The sequence below is a fragment of the Vipera ursinii genome (genome assembly GCF_947247035.1).
Source record: "Vipera ursinii genome assembly, chromosome: 3".
Classification (NCBI taxonomy): domain Eukaryota; kingdom Metazoa; phylum Chordata; class Lepidosauria; order Squamata; family Viperidae; genus Vipera; species Vipera ursinii.
This window is the reverse complement of record NC_139516.1, coordinates 22795529-22818789: the sequence shown is the minus strand read 5'-3', so window position 1 is coordinate 22818789 and position 23261 is coordinate 22795529. Positions and strand designations below refer to the sequence as shown.

Sequence of the window (23261 nt, the reverse complement as noted above, 5' to 3'; positions counted from 1 at the left end):
TTCTGCTGGTCTCCCTGCTTTCCCGGATCCCACCCGACCCACCCAGCCCCTGGGAGAACGAGCGAGATGGCGCGCCTCTTTCCCCAGCGCCGCTGATCCATTTCCCGTTTCTGCGAGGGGTTCCCCCCTCCCCGCCGCAGTGAGTAGGCAGGTCCGGAGCAACGTGGCGCTCTTCGGTCCCGTCTGCCGACGACGAAAAGGGGGGGGGAAACAACCCACACCCCCCCAAGACCCAAACTTCTGTGCGCTTTAGGGAAAGTTAAGTTCTCGCGGAGCCTGCAGCTTCCCGGGGCTTCCGAAGGAGCGACATTTCTGCTTCTGCGGCGGTGCGAGAGCATCCAAGATGCGATCCTGGAAAATCGAGAGCTTTGCCCCCGGGGGCCTCCCAGCCGCGAGCCCCCCCTAGCGTCGGAATGCTGGACGTCTCTTCATTCTCGGCGCTTAAAGCCCGTAGCTGGGAAGCGCTTAAATTGAGATTTCGATCCCTGGGGGCTGTCGGGCCGGGCCGGGCCGGGCTGGGCTTTCTCTTTTCGTCCGCTCTCGAATTGGGAAGCAAACTTTTTTTGGGGGGAGCCGTGTACGCCGCTTCCATCAGCATGGGTGAGTTCCTTGCAGGGAAGGGGCAAGCGGGGCGGGGGGGGGGGACGGGACTTCTCTCTCTCTGGATGGATTCGGTTGGTCCTTTGTAGGGATGGAGGGAGAGAATGCAGAGTTGACTTTTTCCTGTAAATTAAAACAATTAGCCCAGGGGTCTTCAAACTTGGCCCTTTTATGACTTGTGGACTTCAACTCCCAGAATTCCTCAGCCAGCTTTGCTGGCTGAGGAATTCTGGGAGTTGAAGTCCACAAGTCATAAAAGGGCCAAGTTTGAAGACCCCTGAATTAGCCTTTGCAGTTGGCTTCTCTGCTCCCAAATCTCTGTCCTGTGTTCTCAGTTGTTTTCCTCTGCCAGAGTAATGAGTTAACATCGCATGTACGTGTCTATATCGGGCTTTGCCAAACGCTTTTAAAATTATCTCAAGAAAAAGTCGTTCTTTATCTTGGATGAGAGTATTAGGTTTAGGAGCAGAAGCGCTAATTTAGGCATCTTCTGTCTGATGCCCCTTGGAAGCATTGAGTTATAGCTGACCAGGGATTATAGGAGTTGAGGTCAAATCGCCAGATTGGGGGAACTGGCTTCACTGAAAGCCAGGAATTCCATTATTAAGAGTGGCGATGGCGCTCACTTTCCTAATCAAGCTGCATTCTTTTACCCTCTCACAGTGCAGAGTTGATAGGATTGGGTCGCAATGCCACAGTCCATTGTGAACCTAAGCAAGTAGTTCATCAGACTGCTGTCTAAGACTTGTTTATAGTTCTCTTGGCGCAATCGGCAAACTTATCAACTTGCCAACTACATTTTAGCCCAGCGTATTCTGTGAACGGATCCCATGGGATTAATTTACATTTCAGTATATTGTGCAATTCCAAAAAATTGGTTTCATGGAATAATTTATAAGAAGGCAGGGCATGAGAATATAGTCTGCCCCTGATATTCAGATGGCCTTTTGTTGTCATTCATTAATAAATGTTACATGCTGGCTCAAGAATAAGACCTGCTCTATCAAATGGGTTTTGTTTACATGGAAGGCAAGTCCGTTCCTAATCTTTCATCATCTACAGAATGAAACACCTTGCCAGTTATTTCCCCAATTAAATGTGGCCCCTAGTTTAGTCTACCTCTCTAGCACAAATATGCTAATATCAGGAAAACATTTAGTACAACCATTAATGATAGTTCAGTTTGAAATCAATTTGCTCCTGTGTATCAGTTTTCAAATTTTATTTCTGTTAAAAATTCACATGGCTTTCTATCCTTTTTATAATAGGATGGTGAGGTGATGGGCAGGGGGAGAAATTGAAAGTACTTCAAAGAATACAGGATTGCAACTGTTGACACAATTTTCAAGGGTTGATGTTTGAAGGTTAAAGTTCACGGATTACACCAGGCCTTGGTTGTTGAATAAGGTAGGATGGCCCAGTTCACATGTAAACTGCAAAATCATAGTTTTCAAACTTCATTGAGCTAACTCTAACCCAAGCAAACCACATACATGACCCTTAGGTAAAGGAGAAAAAAGTACTTCTTTTTATTCAGTTACCCTCAATCTTTGTAACAGATTGGGCTATAAACTCAATTATAAAATAAATAAAATCTGAAAGCTTTTCAATAGGCATAGAGAAGGGAAACAGCTGTTTTAATGAATAATAGAGGCATTGTGCTTGCATCACGTCTGAACATTTCTTCCAAAACATGTTTGAAACATGCCTTAACACTGTTATGTCTGTTCCTTTGTTTCTGCTTTGAGCAATTTCTGGATTAACATATGAATTTACATATATGTATACCACAACTCTATTATATATCCCATGACTGATCTGTCCAATCTCTAGCTCCAAACCTTCTGGTTACTTTATTTATTAAAAGTTGCAATATTCAGTCTCTGAGCTGTTATTCCTAATTCCGGGAATATACACTCCATTAAGTGTTTCAATTCGTTCCTGCATTCAGACATTTATTTTACAAGTCTTGTGTACAGTTCCAACTCTAGGTAGATGATAATAATAAACCAGCACAATAAACTAGATAATCAATAAACTGAGTCAGTTTAATACAGCACTTAAGGTTTTGAATTAGAAACCATAAGACTGTGACTTCTAATCCTTCCTTATGCATAACAACCATATAGGATTAGGTGACTTTGGGCCAGTCTCCATATCTCTCCCCCCCCCTCTCTCTCTCCTCCGTTCACCGTAAAAGATTGCTGTGGTGAAAAAAGGACGAGGGAGAATTATGTATGTCACGTTGAATTATGTATGTCATGTTGAGTTGCACAAAATAAAGGTGGATAAAAATAAATATGTAATAAATCTTTAATCATAAAAATAAAACAACTAAAGTTTTAAAAAGTAATTAGATTCAGCCATTAACAAAAGGGAAGGAAACAGCAAACATGGCTAAGAGTTCTTATCTTTAGTTTTTCTCGTCAGTCTACGTGTTGCATACTAAGTTTAGAACTTAATGTATTTAAATATAGGCCTAGTCCTTCACGAGTTACGGTCCAGTTGTCTCAGTCCAAAGCTGGAAGTAATTTTTGTAGAAATGAATGCTCCAGCAGACCAAGAAATCTTTCATATGGAAAAAATAATGCAACAATGAAACTTCTGCTCATTTATTTGCTCTGATCTACATGTTGTCAATTTGGGGAGGGCAGAAGCAAAGTTTGACACTGAAAGTCTACTAACAATATGAAGAGATACTATACAAGAATAAGGTTTTTAACAGGAATTTTAGTAGCTGAGAATTAAGTTTGGGGCTGTTGGGGACGAGAGAGTATTTAAGAATTAGACTAAGACATGAACTCCTAGAAAGCCCAGTGACTCTCCTGCCAATTGAACCATCACCTCATATACAATTTACCAGGTTACTGGTATCCTCACCTGAGTTCTCATCTACTTTTTTAATAAATTAACTGATTGGAAACTAATCATGGAACAACTTGTCTCCAGATGTGGCTACTCCAGCACTGGAGGTTTTTAGCAATAGCAATAGCATTTAGACTTATATGCTGCTTCATGGTGCATTATAGTCCTCTCTAAGCAGTTTACAGAGTCAGCATATTGCCCCCAACAATCTGGGTCCCCCTTTTACCGATCTCAGAAGGATGGAAGGCTGAGTCAACCTTGAGCTGGTGAGAATCGAACTGCTGGCAGTCAGCAGAATTAGCCTACAATAATGCATTCTCCCCTTCATGGATTACTGCCTTGTCGTGGCGAAGGGGTTTGCGTAATTCAATGAAGCTATGAGCTATGCCGTGCAGGGCCACCCAAGACGGACAGGTCATAGCAGAGAGTTCTGACAAAACGTGATCCACTGGAGAAGGAAATGGCAACCCACTCCAGTATCTTTGCCATGAAAACCCTATGGACAGTACCAAAAGGCAAAACGATATGACGCTGGAAGATGAGCCCCTCAGGTCGGAAGGCGTCCAATATGCTACTGGGGAAGAGCAGAGGGCTAGTACTAGTAGCGCCAGAAAGAATGAAGCGACTGGGCCAAAGCCGAAAGGACGCTCAGCTGTGGATATGTCTGGTGGTGAAAGGAAAGTCCGATGCTGTAAAGATTTTTTCTCCATAGGAACCTGGAATGTAAGATCCATGAATCAAGGAAAGCTGGACGTGGTCAAACAAGAGATGACAAGACTAAACATTGACATCTTAGGTATCAGCAAACTAAAATGGACAGGAATGGGTGAATTTAATTCAGATGACCATCAGGTATACAACTGCGGGCAAGAATCCCTCAGAAGAAATGGAGTAGCCTTCATAGTCAATAAAAAAATAGGAAAAGCAATACTGGGATACATTCCTCAAAATGACAGAATGATCTCAGTTCGAATCCAAGGCAAACCATTCAATATCACAGTAGTCCAAGTCTATGCCCCAACCACCGGTGCTGAAGAGGATGAAATTGACCGGTTCTATGAAGCCCTACAGCACCTTATAGAACTAACACCAAAAAATGATGTCCTTATCATCATGGGGGATTGGAATGCTAAAGTAGGAAGCCAAAAGATAACTGGAATAACAGGCAAGTTTGGCCTTGGAGTACAAAATGAAGCAGGGCACAGGCTGATAGAATTTTGCCAAGAGAATACGATGGTCATAGCAAACACTCTTTTCCAACAACCCAAGAGACGGCTTTACACATGGACATCACCAGACGGTCAACACAGAAATCAGATTGACTATGTGCTCTGCAGCCAAAGATGGAGAAGCTCTATACAGTCAGTAAAAACAAGACCAGGAGCTGACTGTGGCTCAGACCATGAGTTTCTTGTTGCAAAGTTTAGGCTTAAACTGAAGAAAGTAGGGAAAAGCGCTAGGCCAGTCAGGTATGAATTAAATCATATCCCTGTTGAATATACAGTAGAGGTGACAAATAGATTTAAGGAATTAGAACTGATAGACAGAGTGCCTGAAGAACTATGGACAGAGGTTCGCAACATTGTACAACAGGTAGCAACCAAAACCATCCCAAAGAAAAAGAAATGCAAGAAAGCAAAATGGCTGTCTGAGGAAGCTTTGCAAATAGCTGAGGAAAGGAGGGAAGCGAAAGGCAAGGGAGAAAAAGAAAGATATGCCCAATTAAATGCAGAATTCCAAAGAATAGCTAGAAGAGATAAGAATGCCTTCTTAAATGAACAATGCAAAGAAATAGAAGAAAACAATAGAGTAGGGAGGACCAGAGATCTTTTCAAGAAAATTGGAGAGATGAAAGGAATGTTTCATGCAAAAATGGGCATGATAAAGGACCAAAATGGCAGGGACCTAACAGAGGCAGAAGAGATTAAGAAGAGGTGGCAAAATTACACAGAAGAACTATACAAGAATGAGCTTAACATCCCTGATAATCACAATGAGGTGGTCACTGACCTCGAGCCAGACATCCTAGAATGTGAAGTGAAGTGGGCCTTAGAAAAGCTGGGCAACAACAAAGCTAGTGGAGGTGACAGTATTCCAGCTGAGCTATTCAAAATTTAAAAGACGATGCAGTAAAAGTGCTACACTTAATTTCCCAGCAAATTTGGAAAACTCAACAGTGGCCACAGGATTGGAAAAGATCAGTTTACATTCCAATTCCAAAGAAAGGCATTGCCAAAGAATGTTCAAACTATCGCACCATTGCACTCATTTCTCATGCTAGTAAAGTTATGCTTAAAATTCTACAAGCTAGACTCCAGCAGTATGTGGATCAAGAACTACCAGAAGTACAGGCAGGATTTCAAAGAGGCAGAGGAACTAGAGATCAAATTGCTAACATACGCTGGATCATGGAGAAAGCTAGAGAGTTCCAGAAAAACATCTACTTCTGCTTCATTGACTATGCTAAAGCCTTTGATTGTGTGGATCATAACAAACTCTGGCAAATCCTTAAAGAGATGGGCATACCAGACCATCTTATTTGTCTCTTGAGAAATCTATATGCGGGCCAAGAAGCAACAGTGAGAACTGGACACGGAACCACTGATTGGTTCAAAATTGGGAAAGGAGTCCGGCAAGGCTGTATACTGTCGCCTTGCCTATTTAACTTATATGCAGAGCACATCATGAGAAAGGCAGGGCTAGATGAATCAAAAGTTGGAATTAAGATTGCCGGAAGAAACATCAACAACCTAAGATATGCAGATGATACCACTCTAATGGCAGAAAGTGAAGAAGAACTAAAGAGCCTCTTGTTGCGGGTGAAGGAGAGTGCAAAACTTGGGTTGAAACTAAACATTAAGAAAACCAAGATCATGGCATCTGGCCCTCTCAATTCCTGGCAAATAGATGGGGAAGAAATGGAGGTAGTGACAGATTTTATTTTCCTAGGCTCCAAGATCACTGCAGATGGGGACTGTAGCCAAGAAATTAAAAGACGCTTGCTCCTCGGGAGGAAAGCCATGACAAATCTAGACAGCACACTAAAAAGCAGAGACATCACCCTGTCAACAAAAGTGCGTATAGTCAAGGCAATGGTCTTCCCAGTTGCAATGTATGGCAGTGAAACCTGGACCATAAGAAAGGCTGAGCGCCAAAGAATTGAAGCCTTTGAACTATGGTGCTGGAGAAGACTCCTGCGAGTTCCTTGGACTGCAAGGCGATCAAACCGGTCAGTCCTAGAGGAGATCAACCCTGACTGCTCTTTAGAAGGCCAGATCCTGAAGCTAAAACTCAAATACTTTGGCCACCTAATGAGAAGGAAGGAGTCACTGGAGAAGAGCCTAAAGCTGGGAAAGATTGAGGGCAATAGAAGAAGGGGACGACAGAGAATGAGGTGGCTGGATGGAGTCATTGAAGCAGTAGGCGTGAGCTTAGATGGACTCCAGAAGTTGGTAGAGGATAGGAAGGCCTGGAGGAACATTGTCCATAGGGTCGCGATTGGTCAGACACGACTTCGCAACTAACAACAACAACAAAATGCATTCTATCCACTGCTTCATGATGGCTCTTTAAGAAGAGATTGCACAACCATCTGTCTGAAGTGGTACAGGGTTTCCTGCTTGAGCATGGGGGGTTGGACTAGAAGATCTCCAAGATCTCTTGTTATTCTGTTGTTACTTATTTTATTACTCTATTATTATCATTGTAAAGTTTGTAATTTTGTTGTTCTGTTATTCTCAGCTGTCTCAATTACAACTCACCACCTTTGGAAACTTCTTTCTCCAAAGATGTGTTTATGATGTTGTTATCTTCCTGGTAATGAGTAAATGTTCCCCAAGCTAGAAGAATGGAACCAAATCTGACCAAAGGACTGAATCCTCTCCCTCCATACACTTGGCTGATATAATGTGAACAGAGGGCTTTTTGGAAGAGAAACCCCCTGGGGTATCTGCAGGGAAATGAAATCAACATGAGCCCTTTTTCACATGCAATAGAATAGAATAGAATAGAATAGAATAGAATAGAATAGAATAGAATAGAATAGAATAGAATAGAATAGAATAGAATAGAGACTTCTGGTTTTGTGCCTGTAGTGCATGGCCGTGCGAGAGCAGACCTCTGCTCCCCATGGCTAGTTTCATCCTGCCAGGGGGACCCTAGATGGGTCTGAAGTTGCCCTGAAGAGGTGACCGTGAAGAAAGGGCAGTCACTTCATTTGATCCAGGGGAAGCCCTCCAAACCTGACAGGAGAAAAGCTAGCCGCATGCCAGCATCTAACCCTAACCCTAACCTGCAGCCAAAGTCCAAGAGCATTGACCAGAACAAAGGTGAACAGTGTGCTTGGAATTGGTGAGAGTATTTGATCTTCTCTCCCTTATTTTGCAACTAAGTCCCTGGAAAAGATCCCCAAAGCAAAAAACCTCTGAAAGTAAAGGGAGGGGACATATTCCCATTCCCCCATAGACAGAAGCAGCGAATTAACATTTAAGGAAGAAAGAAACATTGAAATTAAATTTAAAATACTACAATCTGAACAAACTTAGAAACTAAAACAAACTGCTAAGTTTATATTCTAAAGGATTTTGATGAAATTATAAAAAAGAAAAACAATAAGAACTTCTTACCTGAAAGAGCTGAAAAACAAATATTTGCTGACATTTAGTGGACAATTAGAATATAGCACATTAAAGACAACGCCCAGAAATTAAAAAAAATCTGTTCCCATGAACTCTAATAACCTTTAAGAAGATAGTTGCCAGGGAACAAAGAAGAGATTGTACACTGGGCCAGCTATAAGATTAGAAAGTGTTTGAAGGAAAATAAATATTTTGATTGTGGCCTAAACTTATGAATTGTTTAAAAACTTTTATCTATGACTAATTTTTGAGAGGGAAAGTTGCAGGAAGGATTTAAGGTGTCTAAATATATTAAATCACAATTCTGACTGGTTGACAATTGACTCCTGAAAGAAAGAATTGTTATAAAAAATTGATTTTACTGAAACCTTGACAATTGAAAATTACAGTGGATTATAATAACTATATATAAAGACAAGAACTATACAAAATTGGACTGTTTGGATTTTGAGTTCTCACCAGCTTGACAAGGCTAATTACAGAGACTATGGCACTTATGACAGATTACTCAAAATGGGGAGACAACATGGATATGACATATTCATCAAAAAAATGATAGAAAGCCACACTTAATATCTATTCTTGAAGGATTCAGCCGGAAAGATCAAAGACCTCTAGAAGCAACATTTCAAGACAAGACAAATCCTTTTGAAGAAGAAATTTATGCAATGCTACAACAGATACAAATCACAATAGCTCTAAACCACGAGGATATTAAACACAACTTTGATAACATAAATGAATACACTTCTAATTTAAATCTACAATCAAAAAACATTCAAAGAATGATGGTAAAGAATGAACAAAGAAATCAGATAACGGAATGTGAACTAGAAAAAAATGACTTAATTGGCAAAGTCACAAATGAAGGGAATTATAACTTAATACAAACAAGAAAAATCTCACAAGATTTGGATACAACAATAAATATGGAAAAGATACCTTATGCATTAGAACATCAAAATAAACCTGAGAAGAAAGAAGACTTAACAAAATGGACACTGCTAGGAGAATCACTGTTTTGGGAGACAAAAAGCATATATCTTACGTATTGTGTGTCCTCTACACCTAACAACAACTACAAAAATACAAGAACTGTTTGACAAGTCAAAATACTAATTTGGAAAACAATTTGGCAAAGGAAGAAGATTTGAGACGGGCTTAAGAGACTCGACTCGCCCTACCAGATGGAATATTATATGAGCAAACACTTGTTTGAATATGGCTAAATAAACAAATAACTTTGGCTATAAAGGGGCTTTAGAAAAAGTGGGATAAAGATATAAGTAATATGGTATTTTTTGATAAGATACAAAATGTAAAAATATTGGGATGATGAAAGTGAAGGAAAAGTTTGAACTTTAAAGACAAATTAAATTTGAAAAGATTTAGGATTAAGGAATGATTGAAATATTGAGGGGAAATTAGATTTAATAAGAACTTTGAAAAAAGGATATATACTGATTTAATTATTTTTTACAAATAGAAGTGAAATATAAATTGATTAAAAAGATGTTATAGGTAGATGTTATGATAGATAAGTAGTATAGTATTTCTATAATATATGAAATGTGAAAATACTGGGATGATATATTTAAGTGGAAAATTTGGATATTTAGATGTTAATTATTGAGAAAATTATGATTGATAAGAATTGTTTGAATATTATGGAGAAATTGAGTTTAAACAAGATTTATGAAAATAAGATATATGGTGAATCAGTAAGATGACTTTTATGAAAATAAAGTAAGTTGATAAGAAAAAAATGCTATATATGGATGCTGTTGTTGGTATAAATATAGAAGAAAATGTTTTTATTTAATCATTTATATATGGATAATATCAAATATCAAAAATTATATTTGTTTAATGCTGAAGAAGGAGAATACTATTGGCAGAAGAGAGGATCAAGGAAATATATTATCAATTGATATACTAATTATGGAAATATAAAATTATTGACTGTTAATTAACTATTATTGATTGTAAAAAAAATTATGAAGCAAGACAACATGCTGTACACCAGGCACTTACAAAAAAAGAATAGAACAGAATAGAATAGAATATCACTTCTGCTGCAAATTGGGTATAGCTTTATGTATCTAGTGTATAATGCTTTAAAAAATTCAAGCAGCATCTGTAAAATATAGTATGGTAAGTTAATTGATGGTGCCAAATATGAAAAAGTCTCCCTCTTATTTGTGGCACCCCCTTTGTGGCAACTGTATAAAAAGATTCAGGCCTTTGATTGCACAGTCCTGGCCAACTTGATTTTTTCTGCCATTCCCTCTGATGCCCCTATAAGGCCCTCACTTCTTTCTTCCATGCTTTCTTATAATTTCAGTCAGCAATTCTATACCAGTATTTCTCAACCTTGGCCCCTTTAAGTCACATAGACGTCAATATGTTGGCTGGGGAATTCTGGGAGTTGAAATCTATGTATCTTAAATTGGCCAAGGTTGAGTAACACTCCTATGGATACTTAGTGGGGAGTAAATCCCAGTACTTGTATCTCAGGGTAGGTATGTACAGAACTGTTCAAAAACAAAACCTGGTTGGTGTGATCAGCTGTAATTGGGATTTTTCAGCAATTATTTATAGATTTCGTGAGAATTCTCTCCTTAACAAAGAATGATTTAATATCTGTTTAATATCTTTTTCCTCCACTAGCTGCATTTTAATAAAAGTGTATGGACTGTTAGCAACAGTATGGGAAATGGGAGCTTCAGTAAAATCTAATTGATTCAACTTCTTCATCTAATTGATTCAACTTTTTCATCTAATTGATTCGAGGGATGTCTTTTATGCTCACCTCCAGCACTTGCAGCCCCACCCAGCCAATCCACTTCTTCTGCGGCCGAACAAGCAGCTTCATTCTGCAGTTGCATTCCGTACTGCATTTCACAGTCAAGCCTTTCCGGAAGGCCCTTGCAGCTGAGTACCGAGCTATGGATTGAATCTATTGCTCGGTTCTCAGTTGCAGAGGCCTTCCGGAAAGGCCTACGACTGAGAAATGCAGGCCTGGCTGCAAAGACACCATCAGCGCGGAGAGTCCTGGCTACAAGGTAATTGGGTACGGGGTGCATGGGGCAGCTCCACATCCCCACCCCTACCCTAGCTTGATTTTTAGGTGTGTGCCTTGCCCCACAAAAATCAAACTAGGGCTTATTTTCAGGGTAGGCCTTACTTTTGGAAAAACACGGTAGTTGTTTCTAATAATAGTTTCTATTTAATGCATAGTAAAATTGAAAGCAGCTTGGGCAGCTATACAAATGGTAGGATTTTTCAACATAATATTAGAAGGGGAAAGCCAATAAAGGTGATGCACTAAAGGTAGCATAATAAATGCATTTTAAGATATGTTTATTATTTTTATTTACTTATTAAGTTTGCCGCACATATTTATTTATTTATTAGTTGAATTTATATACTGCCTTATTCCCGAAGGATGCTCATTTCTTCAATTAACAAAAAAGTCAAACAAAATTATCTAGTTCCCTAAAACTAGATAATGTTAAAATACCTGCTTCCTTAACCTTTGATAGAAAAAAATGAAGATATGCAAAAAAAAAAGCTATCACTTCATTGTTGAAAATTGGGTATAGCTTTATGAATCTAGTGTATAATGCTTTAAAAAATTCAAGGAGCACCCATAAAATATAGTATGATAAGTTAATTGATGATGCCAAATGTGTAAAAGACTGGTATAATCATAACCATTGGGTGTGCTAGCTGAAGTCTCTGGTATAAGAATTTTAGATCAACAAGTTGACAGTCTGGAAAGTATCTGGTTACAATTCTTTGATGTAATTTCCAGCTGGACAAGTACATTCGTGCTTTGGTTCATGTTTATAGGATGTTTACTTGTCTGAATATTTTTTTTAAAAAAAAAAACCTACTATGTTGAGTTGAAAAAGCAAGATTACTTTCCAGCTTCTTGGTTTTCTATTAGTAAAAGATCCAGTTTGATCTAATGGATAAGGCACCAGGCAAGAAAGTGGGAGAGCCCGAGTTCTAATTCTACCTTAGCCATGAAAGTCTGCTGGGTGTCCTTGCACCAGTATCTTTTAGCCCAACCCACCTCACAGGTTTGTTATTTTGGAGAAAATAGGAGGAGGAAAGTGTGATGGATATGTTTGCTGCCTTGATTTGTTTGAAAAAATAAATCAAGGATAAAAACAAACAAGTTAATTTGTGATATATGCTTGAAAACAAATATACATAATGTTGGGCTGTAAAGATTGGGTCTAGATCAAGTCAATTGCTCTAGTTCCAGTATACTGAATGTTAAAAGTTATTGCAGTGTTTCTGCTTATTGCATGCAGGACAGTCAGAATAGAGTTTGGATCCAGAATTAAATTATTTTGTGAATGAAAAATAATGTTTTATAAATATTCTCTCTAAAACAGAAACCTTGATTTACTAAACAGTCCTCTGGTACTGTGACATTCATTAGTATGACACTAACATGTCAGTGGCTGTTAGCATGCTAACAGGACCTGAGGTGTTACGTTATAACTGTTCATAATAACGTATAGTAAACATTGCCATCTAGCCTAGCAATCTGTTCTCTTAATGACCAACCAGCTACCCAAGGAAGCCCCCCTAATTTCCAGCAAATGGCTTTCACAGGCAATAACACTGTTTTACAATCTGCTGCTAAGGAATTTGAAATTCAACTTCTGCACAACACTAAGGGTACATCCATCACAGAGACTAGAAGGTTAGACCAAATCTACAAATATTCCCACTCAGCCCTGAAGTTTGCCAGGAGACAGTTCTTGTCTCTCTGCCCAGCCTATTTATTTTACAAGATGGTTGTGAAATAAAATGAATGGTTACAGTGACCGCATGTCCTTCAGATTTACTTAAATTTCAAACATTCACATTTATCTTTTATTTTGGTCATTTAACTTTTATCATATAAATGGTACCACTTAATGCCCAAGGTTTCACATTCATGTGAAAAAATAGGAAACTGAATTCTTTTTTAAAAATAAATGTACATATATCTTTGATTTTAAATATTTTAATATGCATTTTTGTAGCTTTTCTTGGTTTGCTCTTGAACTTTCCCTTATAAAGCAAACATAAGCAATGAATAGTTTTTATCTTCATGAACCTCTTTCAGATTTGCCCTTTTTCAGGCTTGTCCTTGTTTTTCCCCAAGAAAATATGTTCACTATAATTATGGTGAGATAATTGCTACTTTCTACTTTTACAAGAAGGTCACAGTATAAATAAATGGTAAATACAGATTTGTAGTTATACAGAAGGAATCCCTTCAGAGCAAAATATGCACCCAAGTAATATATCCTTGTTTTTCCTTAATATGTTGTTATGCTTATTTTGATATAAGAAATGCTGCATGTTATCATAATCTAGGTACATGTCTATGGAGATTCTTAGTCATTCAGATCATGGTTGTCATGCTTTTTTCTCTTTGAAGTTGTTTTGCTTCTCATCCAAGAAGCTTCTTCAGCTCCGACTGGATGGTGGGGAATGGAAGGATTTATATTTGCAGACAGCTGGTCATTTGCATTCTTTTAATGAGTTGTTGATGCCATCTGGAGGTTTATCTGTGTTGTCAGGGTCACCTGAGTGGTGCAAATGGATGTGGAGCTTTCTTGGAATTGTTGAAAGGACTTGTGTTGTAGACTGAAGATAGATGATGTTGTATCCCTCCCTCTCTGTTGAGAAAAGTCTGTTCAGTTTTGACATAGATGGCCTCTTTGACCCCTCTTTCAAAACAGCGGTCCTCTCTGTTCAAAATGGGACAATCTAGGTACAATTTCAGGTTCAGATTGAGGCCTAGAAAACTTCAAAACTCAACTTTATTTATTTTTAATAATTTGAAAATAACGGCCACATTTCCAGGAACCAATGGGATGTTCAAAATACGTTGCACAGGAGAATGTATTAAATCTGGTTATGGTGCTGTTTTCTGCCCTAGCAGGTTTTCCATGTTTTTCAACATTGAGTCATACTTCTGTGACTCTTGCAAAACTCTTGTTTTACTGGGCTGTGACATAGGTTCTCCTAACACCACTCTTCCCCGCAAAAGAGTATTTTGCATTTCAGAAAATTCTGCCATTTCTGACCTCAAAACATTGACATTCAGATTACCTTTAGTAGATAGGGGAGATAGGTAGGATCTTAAAAAATCACAATATCATTATATGAACATGCTGATGTATTGGAGACTATTATTCCTGGATTGACTATATTTAAAACAATATTAACAAAGTTTGCTTTCAAATGTGATGTAGTTTATAACAGGGGTCTGCAACCTTGACAACTTTAAGACTTGTGGACTTCAGTTTTCAGAATTCCTCAGCCAGCATAGCTGGCTGAGGAATTCTGGGAGCTGAAGTCCACAAGTCTTAAAGCTGTCAAGGTTGCAGACTCCTGGTTTATAACATTGAAGTTATTCCTTGTAAGCTATACCAACTTAAAGAAGAAGTTCTCTCAGATCTCACTCTTGTTCTTATTCTCAACTTCCAGGACAAGCATTGTTCATCCTCCTGTTGACATCAGCAATCTCGCTCCTTGGAGGACTGATCTTTGGATATGAACTTGGAATCATCTCAGGAGCACTGTTGCAGCTGCAGGTGGTTTTCCATCTTCGTTGTATTGAACAAGAAGTCCTCGTGAGTGCCTTACTCATTGGAGCTCTCATAGCTTCTTTGGTTGGAGGAATCTTTATTGACCGGCAGGGAAGACGGAAAGCAATATTGGTCAGCAATGCTGTTTTGTTGTGTGGCAGTCTCATCCTGACACTTGCTAGGTCACTTATTTGGCTGGTGGGTGGGCGACTGACTGTAGGTTTTGCCATTTCTTTATCATCTATGGCATGCTGTATATATGTCTCTGAAATGGTGGCTGCCCATCAGCGAGGGCTATTGGTATCCCTCTATGAAGCTGGCATCACCATGGGCATCTTACTTTCATATGCACTGAATTATATCTTTACTGACACACCTGAGGGATGGCGATACATGTTTGGCTTGGTTATTGCCCTGGCAGTCATCCAGTTTGTCAGCATCCTGTTTCTCCCCAACAACTCCAGGACTTTCAAGGTACACTACAGTGTGACTCATAGTAACCTCATTCAACCTTCTAAGAATGAAGATGGTGAAGACATAATATTGCCATGCCCCATGGAGAAGAATTATTCCCTTGTAGATCTTTTCAGATCAAAGGACAATATGAGAAACAGGACTTTCATTGGCCTAGGATTGGTCCTCTTTCAGCAGTTCACTGGACAGCCCAATGCCCTCTATTATGCATCTACTATTTTCCGTTCTGTGGGATTTCAGACGGATTCCTCTGCTATCCTCGCCTCTGTTGGTCTAGGGGTGATGAAGGTTATTGCAACTCTGTTTGCCATGTTTTTTGCAGATAAGGTTGGCCGAAGGGTGTTGTTGATGGCTGGATGTTTGGTGATGGCTTTTTCAGTTATGATTATTGGCCTGGTCAGCTGCTCTGTTCCGTTAGATATGGTTAAAGACTGTGAAACACTCATAGATTCAAACAATACTTCCTTCGGTTCACCTCATCTCCACATAAATTCAGTGTCTCCCCAACCAGCTGCTTCCTATTTCTTATTGACGAAAGATACCAGTGAAATACAAGTGGAATCAACTTTTGCTGTCGTGAGACCAGCAGTCAAAACGCTTACCAATAATAAAAGTAGGGGGGAAAGGGCAACCATTACATTAGAAAATGAGCAAATCCAATTTCTCACCCAGCCAGTGGAACAAAAAGAAAGGGATACCAATTCTTCAGTCAGTGGGGCATCTTCCAAGGGACACATGCTCCTAAACTGGATTACACTCCTGAGCTTGATGGCCTTTGTAAGTGCATTCTCAATTGGATTTGGACCAAGTAAGTATCTTCCTGGTTTCGTATTTCTTATCCTAGGGCCCTCTTACATAAATGGACCTGTCTATGCACGGATGTGTTTTGAGTCTTACTAAGTAGTTTTTTTATGTTTGTTTGTTGGGCTTCTGTGCTGCCCAATCGGTTTGGCTCTGAAATGACCTACAATTACTCCTTACAGTATTATAAGTAGAATATAGTTGTGTATGCCATAATGGAATAAGTGCAGTAAGACCTTTGATTCACAAATCTATACATGCAAACCATAAATGCATTTGTGGTTTCAGCAGGAGTTCCTATTCTTCATTAGAATACTCCATAATAAAAAGAGTCAGGAATGGGGGGAAAAAGAGTGTTCATTTTTTTAAAAAAATAAGCCAGGAAAAGAACTGTTAATTTTCAGACATTAGCCCCCTTAATTATATTTTATAGGGCTTATTCCGGCTAAACATGAATAGGTTTCTGAGTGGATAATCTTCTGATCTTCCATAGCCACTTCACTTCAGAGCTGATTTTAGACCAGGATAGCAGTCTTGTGGCCAGGAGCTTCATTTAGAAGCAAAATAAAAATGAAACCCTTGGCTTCCAAAGGCCACAAGGTTTATGGCAGGTAACATGAGAAGTTTGGGGAGAGGGTTATATTTAAATTACATTACTCTGCAGAAAGACAAGCAGCAAGTTTGTCCAATTCCCATTCTGGATATATTTTGGGAACTGAAAGAAGTTGGGATGGGACACATAATGAATCCATGGTTTATGCAGCTACAGTATGTCTTGGACTACTGCTCTATCTCACTTTAAACTGGACATGCTAACGACAAGCTTTCTCCTATGCTTTGCAGCTAAGCTAAGTGTCTAGTTTTGTTCCATTCAATTACTGGAGTTCTACCACACACACACACACACAGAGACACTTTCTGAAAGAGTTCCTTTTACCTATCTGTTCCAGGAAGTAAGCACTGTGTTAAAATGTTATTTACATACCCAGTTAAGCAAACATAACTATGGAAAACATACATTTGCCAATTTATAATGCCACAGTTTGCAAATAAAACGTCAATATTATCAGTTGAGGCATTAATACTACGAACAGTAACCCCAACATATTTTGTATGCCTGCTTCAAATACTTAGAAGTTACCTGAACGAAAGAGGAACCTGTATTGGCCAGTTAGAAGCCCTAGAAAAGATTATTTAATCAGATGAGGTTTGCATTTGATTAAAAGAACAGTATTATTTTAAGAAAAGTTGAAGATCAGACTAGCTGGTTTTTATTGACTGACAATTTAATTGATTAATGTGATTTCTGAGTATTACTACTCTTCCTTTCAGAAGCAAACAGAATGGTTTACAAAAAATTTTAAAACAGTCTTAAATAAAGCTGTCATAATAAAACCAGAAATGTTTAAAAACCAATAAATACAAACTTTCAAACAAATTTAGTTTTTAACAAAGGAATAAAAACACTGGTCATCTTACAGTGAATCTATTCCTAGAGTAATTGTTATCTCATAAATTGTTGGGTGAATAGACATGTCTACAATTATTTTGGGAAAGATAACATAGGAATCAGCTGAACATCTTTTTGAAGTTCCATAATTGGAATGCTATAAGTACTATAAGTGCTGCTGCAAGGCATGTCTATTCACCCACAAAGGAATTGATATAAATTTCAATTAATGAATCTTATATTGACTTGTACAATATTTTATACTATTTGTCAGTTCTTCCATCTTTCCCTCGATGCCTCACTGGCATCCTGCCATCAATAGCTAAGAGGGAGAGAGGGAATAAATGGGCAATAAACATATATTGAGCTAGTGCTGGAAAATTGGGAGGAAGGATTGACAGTTGGGGAAGAATAGGGATGCTTTAAACCAGTGTACCAATCTTCAAGGACAATGAGAAGCCGAAGATGCTTTGGAATGGAATGCCGATTGCTCCAAGCACTGAACGCTCCCAAAGCACCTAGCCATTCACCCATTGTCTGGAAATGGACCGGTCAAGGGGGGTAGGGTCAGATTGAGGGGAAAAGCTGTATGCTTTTGCGCAGGAAATTTAGTTCTAGTCTGGCTTTACTGCAACCAGCACCCCTTAGCAAAAGAGCCTATCACTTCAAATCCAATGGAGTCAAGGGTCTTTCTTTCCTAAGAGGCCATCCAGCTGGGGTAGGCCTGACACTGTTCATTAATCCAACCATTTACCATGGTCAGTATGTTGATCTTTCTCTTGGTAATTTCCTTTGAAAGGAAGCAGGATATTCATGTACTTGACAAAGCAGCCTTTAATCCACAGGTGCACTCTGGTATAATGCATTCATTGGCCCAGCCTTGTTACTGCTACTAGAAGAGGGGTGTCAGACTGCTGGCCCGCAGGCCAGTTGCATCATATGGAGGCCACACCCACCCCAATGGCTAGAAATTGCCTGGTGTGTGGTCTCCGAGACAAAAAACTACAAATTGTACTCAATGTATTTTAGTGTGTAGTTGTGTGAATCATTATTGTTTGTTCTTAAAAGGGAATGGGTGTTGTGTATGGTTTTGGGTTACAACATAGCAACAGCGTTACTTATACCACCAGGCGGTGCTGTACCGGGACTGATGCGGATTGGGCTATTTTTTTGGCGGGAATACCAGGTTCAAATGGATTGGCAAGGTGAATACCTGGCCAGGTATATATAAGGACTCAGGTAACCCCAAATCCCCAGTAGAGTCCTACCCACAATAAAGAGCTGCTATGCTGTACCCTGTGGCCTGGCATCTTCCATGCGGTCTAAAACCCACTACACAATAGTGGCGACGAGGGTGGGATGCTGCTTCTCTCAGAGCTGAAGTCACTAGGGTCGGAGAAAGAGGCATCTTTCCCCAACTCCTTCACCGAAGCAGATTCCACAGGACTGGACACGCCATGGCACAGTTCGGCCAAATTCTGGCGTTCAACATTTGCCATCCCAAGAGATGGGCTTCACACCTGAGCCAGGTTGAAGGGTTCCTATGGGCCAACCGGATCACTGACGACAATCAAAAAGCAGCAGTTCTGACCTGCATGAGCGGGCCAGCGATCCATGATCTGGCCGTCAGCCTGTTTGCACCAGAAGCGATTGAGACTGTAAAGTATAAGGACCTCTCAGAGAAGCTAAATGCACATTTCAAACCGCGAATGTCGGAGCTGGCTTGGCGAGGCCAGTTCGTACAGCATTTCCAACGGCTGGGAGAGTCAGCCACTGAATTCATTGCAGCCCTGAGAAAGGCTGCTTGCCTGTGCAAATTCAGCAACTTAGAAGAACGGCTTCGCGATTGCCTGGTGTGTGGTCTCCGAGACAAAACATTTTAGTGTGTAGTTGTGTGAATCATTATTGTTTGTTCTTAAAAGGGAACGGGTGTTGTGTATGGTTTTGGGTTACAACATAGCAACAGCGTTACTTATACCACCAGGTGGCGCTGTACCGGGACTGATGCAGATTGGGCTATTTTTTCAGTGGGAATACCAGGTTCAAATGGATTGGCCAGGTGGATACTTGGCCAGGTATATATAAGGACTCAGGTAACCCCAAATCCCCAGTAGAGTCCTACCCACAATAAAGAGCTGCTATGCTGTACTCTGTGGCCTGGCGTCTTCCATGCGGTCTAAAACCCACTACACAATACGTGCTCTAGAAGATGGATTAGAACTGTTCCTCCCAGAATTTCTAGCCATTGGGGTCCTGCTTAGTTTTTAAAATTACATGTATTTACTAATAATGCACCTAGTAATATGATTTTCCAGAATGAAGAGCAAAGATAAAATCTCCCCTAACTTGAATTGACATCTGAAGACTACCTGTCCATGTCCATATTGTTTTATTACCAGTGTGATGGAAGTTATTTTGCATTACCTTTTAATATGTTTCATTAGTTCCCAGTCCACTCCAGGAATTGAATTTACTTACAAACTACTTACTCTGCTCAGCTTCTTTAGGATGAGCCAAATTCATCTAGGTACTGCAACCTATTGTAACAAGTAATAGAGAAGCTTCTTTTTTGTTTTTTGTTTTAATTATTCCATTCACTTCACCATTCAGTGAAAATGTCTGTCTTGTCCACTCGCAATCCATATACCTAGAATTTTCTAAACAGTATATTACCTATCTTTTCAGTGTTTCTTGTAAAAAAGTAACATGCATGTCCAAATATGTATTTCATATGTGAGTTTAAAAGTCTGTTTAGGAGCAAGAGTAGTAGTGGTAGTAATCATTATAATAATAATAATCCTCAGTATGTCTCTTCATATCTTAGCTAGTTATTGAAGGATTCATTGTGTTTTAACTGAAACTTCTGAATAATTGCATCTTCCAACTCAACAGTTCAAGCTTTCTTTCTATAATCCCATTCTAGTTTCTTCTTACGGTTGTACAAAATGTTGCTTATGATTTATTTATTTCTCCTGCCTAATTCCACGCGCTTTCCTTTCTCCTCCTGCAGTGACATGGCTGGTCCTCAGTGAGATCTATCCAGCTAGCATACGAGGAAGAGCTTTTGCATTCTGCAATAGTTTCAACTGGGCTGCCAATTTACTGATCAGTCTTACATTCCTTGACCTCATTGGTATGTATAATATTGGCTTGTTGTTGACATTCTTTGCTGCTGATAATCATAGCAGAGCTGATAATAGGGTGTATTTAGACCAGTGTTTGTCAATCTCAACAGGTATAAGATGTATGGACTTCAACTCCCAGAATTGGGAATTCTGGGAGTTGAAGTTCATATGCCTTAAAGTTGCTGAGGTTGAGAAACTGATCTAGACCCAACAAAGGGTCACTGCCTTTGTTTGAGGATCTTGTCTCCTGTTTATTATATCATTTCTGGAGTCACGATCAGCCATATATAGTCGCTAGAATGTTAAATTTAGACTGAAGGAAGCCAGACTCAAATCTGCCAAACCAGAAAACTCATTTCAAGGCAGTCTTAGTCTACTCTAAGCCAGAAGTCATGGTGTTTCTCATGATTTTTATGGATGGACAAAATTAACATTTAAAAGAAGATAACATAATAGTGTTATTAGAAGGAAAAAAATCCAAAATCCATAGCTAGATAATGTATTTATTAGACAATATGGTATTTTCTTAACAAAAGAGCAAACAAATGTTTATATGCTCCAGAACTCAGCATCAGAGGAGATAATAGGCTGCAGAAGAAGGGGGGAAATCCAAAATTACACCAGATGTTGTGGTTTGCCATTTAGTGTCATTCACAAAAGTGGGATTGCAGACTGAATGTATTAAGTCACTAGTTACTATTAAACTAAAAAATTACAACTAGTAGTCTGAAACGAAGAAACAGCTGTTGACTCAGACTTATGCAACCCCAGGTCTGAATTTTAAAAAGCCAGTTGTTTCCTATTACAGTAATAAAGACAATTCTGAAGCTAATATGAAGCTACTTTTGAAGCTCACTTGAAAAAGTAAGATTATAATCTATCTGATTTTATGAGGTCGATGGAGATTGTCAATCATCCAGGTCATGGTTGAAGAAGAAACTATAGAAGCAAAACATTTTCAAAGAACTAAAAAAACCAAGAAAATCCAGTTGGCTTTTAGGAAAGCATCTTTCAAAAAGTATATTTGGAAAGGTTGTATTTCTTCAGTTAATTTAGCTAGTTTAGACATTTTTTCCTTCAGAAGTTTTTAGAATTATTTTTGTGTTTGGGTAATATTTTAAAATATTATCAAAATATTTCAAGTATTGCCAAATATTTTAATCCCAGAAATATTATGTCAGCACTCATTTGTAGCCCAGATATGTATTAGCCTGTGTGTCATAGAGAAAAGCCATCTGGTTCTGCTGTTAATAGTAAAACCCATCCGAAAAGTATTTATGGCAATTGTCCATCTCCAAGATACTAAAGGTGGAGAAATACTGCAAAACCATGCTGTTAATGTTTTTAAAACCTTTTAATTATTGTTACTACCTCATCCTTGAGAATGTTTGCAATCAAAATGCTATAAAATGATCATTTTAACTCAATTTAATTAAAATGACTGGCACCTTTTACAATGCACCCATTATTGAAATAATGTCCAGATGAAACTTCTGATCTTGCTGAATGCATGAGTCTAATAAAGTGTAAATTTACTTTTGAAAGGAAATTTTACAGCTCCTTTTAAGTAGCCTTTGGTAAGCTCCTGATTTCATGATAGCCTTTATCTATCCCAGCAAATGTGGCATTATGTCATATGTTGATTTTGTAATGTTTCTCTATGCAGATGTCATCGGCTTGTCGTGGACCTTCCTTTTCTATGGACTGGTAGGATTGGCGGCTGTAGTATTTATCTATTTATTTGTACCAGAAACCAAAGGACAGTCTCTGGAAGAGATAGATCATCAGTTCTCAAAAAAGCGGTATGTCCTAGAGGGCTTTGGCTACAATAGTTGTCACTGCTAACATTGAACAATGCAGAAGTATTTTGCCCATATCATAGATAATTTGAAGCAGGGCATGGTAAATCCATATTGATCTCTTCCTTGTTTTGGCAGGTTGCTGCAAAGGAATATATGCTGGCACAAACTATGGAACAGAAGAGAAATCTATACACGTGTTCGGTATCAAAGAATAGACCATTCTAATACTTCCTGAAAAAGGAGCCATAATTCATGACATGACACAATGGTTACCTATATCATGCTGGAAGTTTTATGGTGACTTTGTCAAAGGAAGAAATTAATGAAAATCTTGTATTTATGTATTTAGAATAGAATAGAATAGAATAGAATAGAATAGAATAGAATAGAATAGAATAGAATAGAATAGAATAGAATAGAATAGAATAGAATAGAATAGAAACAGAGTTGGATACTTTTATATATTTTATAAATATTTTATAAATAAAGTATACTTGAGCCTATTTGATTGGATAGTTTGATATGAAGTACTATCTTTTTCAACTTGATGGATTTTGGAGGAGATGCATTTGTATCTCCAATACCATTTGTTGGAGAAAACCTCCTCCCTCATCTATTTTCCAACCCCTCTTTCAGTTATGGGTGAGTAGCATCCTCCCTCTCCAGACAATCCATTGTGATCTGATTATGCAGCTAAAGAGTAAGGAAATGCTGATTTTTTAAAAAGAAATCAGACAGTAGAATGTCAGAAAAAAAACCACAAAAAATTATAGAATCATCTTATTGCTTGCATAGGCCACATCTGATCAACACTGTGATTATATTTTTAATTTCCATAGAAACAAAAATAAACACTAACTTCACTTTGCTCTGCATTCCATCTCAAAATGAGCTATTATTAC

General features: G+C 38.7%; 1 protein-coding gene across 1 annotated transcript; it reads left to right on the top strand.

Moving 5' to 3' along the window:
- The first annotated feature begins 147 nt into the window (after window positions 1–147).
- Window positions 148–23044, top strand: SLC2A10 (solute carrier family 2 member 10). The gene is made up of 5 exons (XM_083358815.1): window positions 148–600; window positions 14607–15989; window positions 20443–20565; window positions 22224–22359; window positions 22495–23044. The coding sequence occupies exons 1-5, from the start codon at window positions 414–416 to the stop codon at window positions 22592–22594; spliced, it is 1929 nt and encodes a 642-aa protein (XP_083214941.1). The 5' UTR covers window positions 148–413; the 3' UTR covers window positions 22595–23044.
- Window positions 23045–23261: the final 217 nt, after the last annotated feature.